The sequence below is a fragment of the Nematostella vectensis genome, chromosome 11 (assembly GCF_932526225.1).
Source record: "Nematostella vectensis chromosome 11, jaNemVect1.1, whole genome shotgun sequence".
Taxonomy (NCBI): Eukaryota; Metazoa; Cnidaria; class Anthozoa; order Actiniaria; family Edwardsiidae; genus Nematostella; species Nematostella vectensis.
The window spans coordinates 5,060,535-5,071,922 of NC_064044.1; the positions used below are offsets into that span (position 1 = coordinate 5,060,535).

The 11,388-nt window shown below is 44.3% G+C and overlaps 1 protein-coding gene across 1 annotated transcript; it reads left to right on the forward strand.

Moving 5' to 3' along the window:
* The first annotated feature begins 1,200 nt into the window (after nucleotides 1–1,200).
* On the forward strand, nucleotides 1,201–11,095 carry LOC116613843. Its single transcript, XM_048734535.1, has 11 exons — nucleotides 1,201–1,271; nucleotides 1,813–1,968; nucleotides 2,868–3,032; nucleotides 6,472–6,568; nucleotides 7,699–7,877; nucleotides 8,170–8,317; nucleotides 8,485–8,732; nucleotides 9,810–10,019; nucleotides 10,154–10,204; nucleotides 10,707–10,826; nucleotides 10,955–11,095. The coding sequence occupies exons 2-11, from the start codon at nucleotides 1,870–1,872 to the stop codon at nucleotides 11,093–11,095; spliced, it is 1,458 nt and encodes a 485-aa protein (XP_048590492.1). The 5' UTR covers nucleotides 1,201–1,271; nucleotides 1,813–1,869.
* Nucleotides 11,096–11,388: the final 293 nt, after the last annotated feature.

An 11,388-nucleotide genomic window follows, 5' to 3' on the forward strand; every position in this document is an offset into this window, starting at 1 on the left:
TAATATTAACTATAATTTTGCACAGCCCACATGGGTCATCGCCGGCTTATAAACGCGCGACCGATACGGCCCTTACGCTTGAAACCGACCATGTGTAGCTTAAATCTAAAAAAAAATATTATTTTTATCTTTAAGGTGATGACTTGCAGTTCGGACAAAAGACGTTTGCTGCTGGCATTGCCGACTTTGTATGCGAACCAGTAACTTACAAGATTCCGTACAGTAGCCCGGATGTACACGTGCACATCACGATCTACACGCTGACGTCACTGGAAACACTTACGAGGCAGCAGTGGGCTGTGTCGAGATCGTGACAGCAACTTCGTTCGATGCAAGTGAAAAAGGTTGTAATAAGAATTGTCGTTAACTGCAAGCCAAATGACAGCCTGAATGTTGTGCGTGTTTCGATTTTGAACGGAAACGATTCGACACTCGACAAATCATTAATCATTACAAAGATCGATCAGTCCATGCACTTATTATTTGCTCATTTTTTTTACTAAGTTTCCAGAAGGCCACGTTTGGGGAAGTCTCCTTCGCATTGTTTTTGCCTACGCTAACTTGCGCAGTCCCGCACCCCCTCTCTATTTTTTTTTTTTTTTTGCAAACGTTTCGCTTCGAAGAATTCTGAAAAAGAAATGATTATGCCTTAATAAAAATACATAAACTAGTGATAAAAATTTAAAAAAACACCTGGAAGAAAAAAAAAACATTGACCGAGGATCGGATTTGCTCAGATCAGATGGAACGAGAGAGAAAAGTAGACCATACTTCCAGACATTCGCTGAAACATCGTATGGCAGCTAAAGCTTTACGGCTAAGCTGAAGATTTCGGCTCCAGCACCGCTATCTAGCAAACTGTACAACACAAAGGAACCTGAGGTACCCGCGCATTAATGGGGAGGCAATAACCAGGATTCCAGCCCTGTCTTAGTCGGTTACGCCACGCACAACTTACTGAGATATAGACTGAAAAATATTGTGGTCTTTTTCACGCTTGCGTCTCTTGGGAATTAGCGAGTTGCTAGAGTAAGTACGCAGCCGCTTTGTCTCCTATTATCTTTGCTCTATAAAGGAGTTCTTTTGTCTCTATTCTTCTCGTTCTTTGTGTCGAGGTGCGGATATTGTTCATTTGCCCAATCAAATTGCAGCTTGTAAGAGCTGCCTACTGACCCTGTTGCTATAGTAGTGTATTGATGTCGCCATCTTGCACAGCGCAGAACTCTGCACGCACGTGCATACGACATCTTTTTTGCTCAGAGACAACAAAGGTAAATTGAAAGCATTGGCCTGACACTGCATTCATTTTCGGATTTTTTGGGGAGGAAAGGCTCAACGCAATTAACAAATCACAAATGGGGAATTTGTGAATTTGAGCTCCCTTATTTTACATTTCTTTTAAAGGGGCAGCGTCATGGTAATGCGCATGTCTGGAGTCAGTGTTTATTGTAGGCTTGAAATTGTCTACAAACAGTTGAACTTTAAGCTGTCAATGCCTTGTTAAAATATATGCAATATTTTATTGAAATCTATGTTTATTGACTGTTTGTTGTCTCCCACATGTACCAAAGGCTCATAAGTCAATATTAGAATTTGACTGAAATTCTTTGTGTCCGGGCCGGAAAGCTATATTGCAAAGCTCTTACCATGACACTGCCCCTTTAAATTTCAGACTTGGGGACGGCTAAACCTGGGGATAGGGGCTAGCAAACATTGCACAAGGTAAAAGAACCAACAATAGGATGCATCCCCATTTCTTTCTTTGTGCAAAAAAAACGAATCAAACCCGCCGTACCTACCTAATGTTTTCAGGCATGCGCAGTCACGTCAGGACCCTACCGTGACTTGAAGACATTACGCGTGAACTGGATGTCATTCCAGGCTCTACCGGAAGATATACAAATCGGAAGACACACTTTTGGGACTTTCACTTCCGGTACATTATGCGAGGAAGTATCTTTCCCAAAGGTAAGTGCATCCAGGTTAGCCTCGTCCCCAGGCTTCTCCTTTGTCAGCTCAGGCCCCGTGATGCAACGCGGTTTTTTTTTTTCAAATGTGACGTCACAAAAAAGAAGCCGGGAGCCTGGGGACGAGGCTACATCCAGGTCAGTATAAAACTGTGACCATGCGCGGGACTTGGATAAGGATACTCCATTTATGGTAGTGACCCCCCCCCCTTTTTTTCTTTATCCCAACAGAATTATCTCGCGTATGAAGAATTTCGTAATTTCCTTTTTAAATGATACAAATAAAATTTCACTGAAGATTCAAAAAAAATGTTTCACCTCCTACGGACTATATGTTTGACACTATGCCACCGTCGGTTTGCCAACCTATAAAATACGCCCCCTCGGGGACCTAGGGCGTCGCGGAGATCGGGCACACAGGAGGCGCGCTTTCTCGCATGTCGGAAAATGTTTGCGTTGATACGGTGGACTCGCATAAGTAAGACTTCGATATTTCGATATTTTCTCTGATACTCTTTATGCAGGGTGGGCTCCTAAATGTCATAGAAAGTTTTCTACGGGATTCTAAGATATGTGAGGGATTACACTTTTTTATATTTTGAGATGTTATTAAGAATTATGCTAAGAACATGTCGAGGCATGAAAATATTTCTTAGTCTAATGATGCGTTCTAAAATTAAGAATAAAATTGTGTTCATAATAACAACCTCAAATGTCATTGCTATTGATCATTTGTGTAATTCTCCTTCTAAATATTTATTGGGTATTAGATACAATATAAAATTTAAAATCATCGTTAAGACTTTATGCAACTTATGCTGGTTCTATTCCACAGAAGATCCATGACATCTTTATTGTCTGCAATCGCATTTAATTTGTCTCAATTTGTCTTCCATTTAGAATTTCCCTGGCCGTCCAGATGTGTATGCCACGCAAGTACATACTGTCACGCGTTTCAAGAAGGACGCTGCCACCATATGGGTAGAGGACATAAAGCCGCCCTCGTTCCACGCGTGTCTTCGCGAATTGAAGAACTTTAACGGCGCGCACGAGGCGATTGTAGTAGTAAGTTAATACCTCGTTCCACGCGTGTCTGTGCGTGACGAAGAGCTTAATTGGCGTGAACAAGGCGATTGTTGAAGTTAGTCAATAGCTAAGGCACCTGCGGGGAACTGCGCGATTTGAAGAGCGTCCATCAAGCAATTGTACTGGTAAGTCTGTAAGGCCCGATTCATACGTAGCACCTCTGCCGTGCCAAATCTAATTGTTTTGACTCGGCGCATGAATAGTTCGACGTCTGAATCAATTAAGTTCGTCCCAGCAGAATCAAGTCCGGCACGGCATTGAGCGGCTGCACCAGTCGCTTTCACAAAAGCACGTAACAGATTCAAATGTCGAGCTGTTGATGTGCCGAATCAAATGCCTTACTTCTTTCATTTGTCTGACAGAAATTCAACATAAAGTCAACTTTTACTACTCACAACCTATTTGAGCGCTACTTGTTTAGTGCGACGTCTGAATCAACGTTGAACCCAATGTATTTGTGTCGTTACAAATAGACAATTTGATTCGGCACGACAGAAACGCGACCTTATTAGTCGGGCCTATGGAGCTAAGGCGACCCGCATCGCGCGTATCTTCTCGAGCCTGATAAGTTAAGTGAGTGTAAACCGAACTCTAAACTGAACTCTCGGCCCACTCCCACTCCCGCCCCTGTCTTCCAATAGTGGACTTGCGCTAAGAGATAACGTGACTGTTTGGGTGGCAGACTAGCGCGCGCTAAGCCTTTTAGCGGCAAAATAACAGCAACAAAAGGGAACTTATTCAGCGCTTATGAAAAAAAAACAGAACTCTTTTTTTCAGAAAGGGTTTAGTGTCATTAAAAGATTTTATTTCTTCGTCGTTTCTGGTGTGACGCGCGCAGCGAAATAGCTAACCGTAGAACCGTAGCAGGGGGTGGGAACTGGGGGCATGTGCCCCTCCCCCCAATAATTTAAAAAACTATAAGGAAATGACCAGTAGGGGGTTTCTTAATATTTTTGTTTTGTGCCCCCCCCCCCTATCTTACGTGGCCTGCTCCAGCTCTGTATATCAATAGAGAAATGTGAAATAATTAAGAATGTGCCTTTTCATCGTTTTTAATCATCAATACAAGCAAATCATCTACCACCTTTAAAAGAAAAAGTCGACAACAAGGCAGATTTATGTTTTTAGAACGATATTTCGGCAGACCAAAACCTGCCTTCCTCAGGTTATATAGGAGTTACAGTGGCATGTTACAACTAGTATATAATATACAAAGTTCATTGATGATTAACTAACAAACGATAAAAATAGTAATTGAGCAAGGAGTAACTTATGGAAGATGGTAAATAGGGTGGCGTGGATTACTAAACAGCTAAACGGTTTCTTCACGCGGGTTGAGGCCACCGGGTTCAAGAGTTCCAGCGCGAGCTATCAGTGTGGCTTCTCTTGCTTTGCCGATGGAGTCGCGGTTATTTCTTATTTTTTAAATAGGTATGAGCTCTAGGTCAGAAGCGGAGTGGTTGGGTTTTAGAAAGTGTTTAGCGGCGTGTGTTGGTATGGATCGAGATTGCGAGTCTACAGTTCTGCGGTGGTCATTAAAGCGTTCTTTTAAATTGCGTTTAGTTTCCCAATATATTGAAGGTAACAGCGGTTACATTGAATCATATAAATCACGTTTTTAGTATTGCAGATTATGTGGGAGGTTATAGGTCGTGTTGCTTGTCAGACCATTGTTAGGCCAGCGGTTCTAATATAGGGGCAGGTAAGGCATTTTTTTCCGCAACGGAAGGCGGAGGTTGGTGATAGAGCGGTCGGAAGGTAGCTTGGCTTTAACGAGGATGTCGCGGAGGTTAGGTGAGCGGCATAGAGTGGCTCAGTGAAAACCTTTTGGCATCGCTTAGACAAGAGTAGGAGGTTGTAATTTTTACGGATTATGTCGTTGATGTTAGGTATAGTGTAGGGTTATAAGTAGTAACAAAGGGGATGCGACGGGACTTTTTGTGGTTGTTATTATTAGGGCGTAGGGCGTCAATGAAGGATTTTTTTCTTGAGAAAAGCGAATTTATAGCCACGCTTGAGGAGGTAGTTGGTGGGTTCATTGCAGCGATTATTAGAGCTTTCTTTTGTAGAACAAATGCGGCGAATATGGAGGACGAGGCGATAGGGGATAGCCTTTTTGGTGTGATGAGGGTGGCAAGATGAAAAAAGAAGGTGTTGGTGTTTGTCAGTAGGTTTGGAGTAGAGGTCAGTTTCGATTTTACTATAAACAAGAGAGACATTAACGTCAAGAAAAGGTACATTGTTATAGGAGTGGGAGCGTGTAAATCTAATAGTGGGGTGTTGATTGTTAATATAATCTACAAAAGCGTTCAATTTGCCTGGACCCGCAGACCATACAACAAAAATACCGTCGATGTATCTTAATCACGTATGGGGTTTGTAAGGGGCGTCACGCAGAGCGTTGGTTTCACTTTTGAGAATTGGTTTCACTTTTGAGAATGGAAAAGTAGTAAGTACGGATAGCTGAGCAAATTTCTGATTTTAAGATGATAAATGGACAACCACCAGAGGTCCGTAGTGATGTTCTTCTTTGTAATACTTTTTCCTATTCAATGAAAACAGGACCTAGAAGTCACGCCTGAGGACTTTCATAGCGTCAGCCGCGTAGTCAGGATTTTTAACAGGGGGGGAGGGAGGTAGGCCCTTTCAAGGCATTTTCCTCTGTATTTTAGATAATGTCTCATACATTTACTGTATTTTTGGCTGGTAGAAGGGGGGGGGGGGGGCTAGGCCACCCCCTGGCTACGCCCCTGATTGCGCTTTCATGAATGAGCAGGAAATCTCATCAATTGAAACAACTGAAAAAATAACTTTGGTTACAGGATGCTCTTTTGCCGCTTGGAGAATACTAGGAAAACATATCTTCACAACTGACGCGTTTATTTATCTACGCATTTGTGATTTATTTTAGAACACCACATTTGAACAAAAGTTCTTCGAGCCTCCAATAATTATCACCGCGACAACACATGACTTTGATCCGCGAAATGACGATTTCACGGTGTATTTTCACTTTGAAACGAACGTGCGACCGCCCCTTTAAGGGATCTATCTATAGAGAAAGACCCTTCCGAGTGGAAGGCAATGAAATAGGGGACTCGCGCTAAGAGATCACGTGACTGTTTGGGTGTCAAACTAGCGCGCGCAGAGCGTTTTAATGGCAAAATAACAACAACAAAAACGGCACCTTATTCAGCGCTTACGAAAATAAACCAGAATACTTTTTTTCAGAAAGGGTTTAGTTTCATTTAAAGATTTTATTTGTTGTTTCTGGTGTGACGTGCGCAGTCCTTTCTGATTATTTTGTTTTGAATTTGCAACCCAGAAAGGTCACGTGATCTCTTGCGCAAGTCCATTGTGATATCTATAGAGAATGTCAGATAAAAGAAGTAAGTAAATGTGATTGTGAAATCCATAGAGAATGACTGATACCGGCTTTGAGCTGTGCATGAAAGACGGACAAAAACATCACAAGAAGCACACGATGATTGATATACAGTACATGGCTCTGGGAGGTGGGTGTGATTCAAGTAGCCCTACCCCTCCCCCTCACTTGCAGATCGTAAATACTTACCCCATCCCCCAAATTAATCTCTCCCACGCCTTACCTAGTATATAGTGACCCTTACCCCTTACCTCACAAATTAGTAGCATCCCCTTCCCCTTACTGATCTCAACAGACAACGCCACCCCTTACCTCCCCTTCACAAATCACTACCCTTACCTCCCCCTCACAGATCACTAACCCTTACCTCCCCTTCACAGATCACTATCACTTACCTCACCATCACAGATCACTTACCCTTACCTCCCCCTCACAGCTCACTAACCCTTACCTCCCCTTCACAGATCACTAATACTTACCTCCCCCTCACAGATCACTAACCCTTACTTCCCCCTCACAGCTCACTAACCCTTACCTCCCCTTCACAGATCACTACCCTTACCTCCCCCTCACAGATCACTAACCCTTACCTCCCCTTCACAGATCACTAACACTTACCTCCCCTTCACAGATCACTAATACTTACCTCCCCCTCACAGATCACCAACCCTTACCTACCCTTCACAGATCACTAACCCTTACCTCCCCCTCACAGATCACTAACCTTTACCTCTCCCTCACAGATCACTAACCTTTACCTCCCCCTCACAGATCACTACCCTTACCTCCCCCTCATAGATCACCAACCCTTACCTCCCCTTTACAGATCACAAACCCTTACCTCCCCTTCACAGATCACCAACCCTTACCTCCCCTTCACAGATCACTAACCCTTACCTCCCCCTCACAGATCACCAACCCTTACCTCCCCTTCACAGATCACTAACCTTTACCCCCTTCCCTCACAGATCACTAATCTTTACCCCCTTCCCTCACAGATCACTAACCTTTACCTCTCCCTCACAGATCACTAACCTTTACCCCCTTCCCTCACAGATCACTAACCTTTACCCCCTTCCCTCACAGATCACTAACCTTTACCCCCTTCCCTCACAGATCACTAGCCTTTACCTGTCCTCCACAGATCACTAACCTTTACCCCCTCCCCTCACAGATCACTAACCTTTACCTGTCCTCCGCAGATCACTAACCTTTACCCCCTTCCCTCACAGATCACTAATCTTTACCTGTCCTCCACAGATCTGGACCCATGCCTCTACGTGACCTGTGGGTTCTACGCTCAATGCGTGGCGTTCGGTCCGGGGGACGCCTGGTGTGTGTGTGACTACACGTGTCCCTCTTACCATGACACGTTATGTAGCACGGCGGGTGTGACTACACGTGTCCCTCTTACCAGGACACGTTATGTAGCACGGCGGGTGTGGCTACACGTGTCCCTCTTACCAGGACACGTTATGTAGCACGGCGGGTGTGGCTACACGTGTCCCTCTTACCAGGACACGTTATGTAGCACGGCAGGTGTGGCTACACGTGTCCCTCTTACCAGGACACGTTATGTAGCACGGCGGGTGTGACTACACGTGTCCCTCTTACCAGGACACGTTATGTAGCACGGCGGGTGTGACTACACGTGTCCCTCTTACCAGGACACGTTATGTAGCACGGCGGGTGTGACTACACGTGTCCCTCTTACCAGGACACGTTATGTAGCACGGCGGGTGTGACTACACGTGTCCCTCTTACCAGGACACGTTATGTAGCACGGCGGGTGTGACGTATAAAAACACGTGCCAGTACCAGAAGGCAATTTGCCAAGCCAAGGAGAACACCCCTATTTCGCATGCGGGCAACTGCAGGCGTAAGTCACGTGATATTGTAGCCTGCGTTCCAACCGATTCTAAACGCTAGTCGAATGGGAGCGACTAGAGGCCTTTATCGCCCACTTCGAGCAAAGTCCGAAGTTCTCTTTTCGCGTTTCCTTTGCTTTTTCTAGCCCCTCTTGCCTCACTGATAACCATTTCTCAGCCTTCATCTTACAGCGAGGTCGTGCCCAGCTCTCTCTCGACTCCGTGGACGTCCAGTGTCAAGAGTTATCCACGGATTCAACCCAATTCTACAGCTCGTTAGAAGTCCACGCCCTCCTCACGGTCAACTACGACGGCCAGGCTACTAATGCCACCCATGACGCAATAACCACGTGGGTTGAGAAGATCAGTCATTCTAAATTCACGACGTGCGCACTTAAGGTCGGGCGAAACGAGTACGAGGGTCTGGTACCCGCAGACTTTGGGACAACCTTTGTGGACTGGGTTGCGTTCCAAGGAACCCCCAGGGGGGGGGGGGGGGGGGGGTGGTGGGAGGGCACGGAGTGCATGCAGCTTTCGCTTCCATTGGTAAGTTACATACCCGTCAACCTCCGAAAAGCTCAAGGCTTGATAATTTTTTGGGGGAAGGGGTGGGTTTAACCTTGCAGGCGTTTGCCTTATACTTTCTCGGGGACCCAGGGCGTAACTGAGTGTAACGAGCGCGAGCCGGAAGCGGACGAGCGCGCCGCGGCGCTCGTCTCGCGTTGAATACTCTCAGTGGCCCAGGGTCCCCAAAGATGTGCCGTATAGAAACCGAGGTTGTTAGATAAATTGCGCTACGCAAGGGAATTCTTGTTTCAAATATTTTAATAGAAAATAGGCAAAATGACGATTATCTATAGAATAATTCTTCGGAAGCGATAAAAATCGCTAAAAAGCGGGAGATTTGGTGCTCAACGCGGGAGAGCTGGAGAAGGGGTCCAAAATCTTGAGACTCCCGCCTAATGCGTATGAAGTTACATACAAGGTGTGGAGTTACATACAATAGCACGACGGGATGTTTTACATGTCAGTCAATCTTGTTTTAAAAGCTGTCGTTTTTTTAGGTCGTTCGGTCATTTTCTTATTAGGCACTACATACCATATTTGAGAGTCCCACTTCAATCAATTGTTTGCTTTTTTACCGCTCTGGAACTTTGTAAGTCGAGAATTTCCACGTAAACTTGCAGGAATTCGTGTTTACTACGATTTTTCTGGCAGCCATCTTGGAAATGGAGCCTAGTCCCTATCGTTTTAGAATATCACAGGTCTCCCGCGCGCTCGCCCCAGGCTCTTTTAGACCATTTAGAAAAACGACAGCCATTGATTGATATGCTACGACGAGATTTTGACCAATAAGATAAGTCTGTCTAGATGGATGTATAATAAGTGAAAATATTGGGTGCTTGTGGGTCATATCATGTTTTAAAATCTGTCAATTTTCAAGATCGCTCAGTTAATTACTTTACTTATTCAGTAATTAGTACATTTGCATACTATAATCAGGAGACATTTTTAGTTAAAATACTATATTTTAAACTGTTGCAGAATAAGTTCGGTAGCCAGCCGTCCATTCTGCTAACCGCTAAGCACACCCGGGCGGATCTCAAACACGACTCGGCCACCCTGTGGACGGAAGATATCTCTGCCGGGAACTTCAAACTGTGTCTTCGCGAGTTGCAGAACTTTGACGGCGCACACAAGGACATACGCGTGGTAAGTGCTATAAAACCTCAAAAGTACGCGCACTCCGATTGGATCAAAGGCCCGAAACAACCAATCACCGTGGCAAGGCTTTGCTATTGGGATCGCAGCGGACTAGAATTCAACATGTTTCTATTTTATCTCAGAACTGGCTTGCATATGAAGATCTTCCAAGAAACTTCTTCTCGGAACACAACGTACTGTACTTCGCAAATTTGCAATCTCCATTGGCTGAGAACAGACACGCTTTCTGCCAGATAAGCTGACAACTATTGTAAACCGGATGTCTAGCCTGCTACTATAACTGATTTAAGAAGAGGCTAACAAAATGCGCAGTCTGGAAATCAAGGTATAATTGAGACGCTGTTCTTTTCAGTGCCGTTTCAAATGCAAATAAATGCAAAGGAAGTCGATTGTTTCATCTTTATTTACTGTATTTATAGGAACGGTACATCGGAAAAACGGCATGTAAACTAGGCATGTCTTTTACCAAGTCGTTCTAATCTTTGTCACGCTATGAGCTTGATATCAGTAACTTAGTTTCAAAACTTAGTTTACTCAGCTTAGTTACTGAGCACCCTGTATGCTGTATATTCGTGACAGAGCTCAGAACGAGTTGTGCATTAGGATTTAACTTATTTTGTTTTGAATCTTTCTCTGGATAGTTTATTTACTATTTACTTTACTTATTTCCAACAGAATGTGGAATTTGCCGTCAATTACCGCAACGTTCCAACGATGCTGATAAGCGCTACCCACAATTCTACGCGGTCTGGAGCTATTCTACCAAAGTACAACAGTATTGCATCATGGGTAGAGGTATGCTTTGTCACTTGTCCCTTGCGTTGTGTTAGCTTTACTTTTGAACATTGAAATATTTTTTTTCATTTTGTTTAAAGTTATTACACATATTACATTAATTGCGGCTTTTCTTTTTGTCTTAATAGAATGTCGACAAGCGTGGGTTTCGCGTCTGCGTCCGGGAATTCAACGATGAGGGAACTTACGACCCTGTAGCAGTCAGTTGGACAACTCTACCAGGTAATCACTATACCTCAACAGGTAATTTCAATACCTCTACCAGGTAATTTCAATACCTCTACCAGGTAATTTCAATACCTCTACCAGGTAATCACAATACCTCTACCAGGTAATCACAATATCTCTGCCAGGTAATCACAATACCTCTGCCAGGTAATCACAATACCTCTGCCAGGTAATCACTATACCTCTGCCAGGTAATCACTATACCTCTGCCAGGTAATCACTATACCTCTGCCAGGTAATCACTATACTTCTGCCAGGTAATCACTATACCTCTGCCAGGTGATCACTATACCTCTGCCAGGTGATCACTATACCTCTGCCAGGTGATCACTAT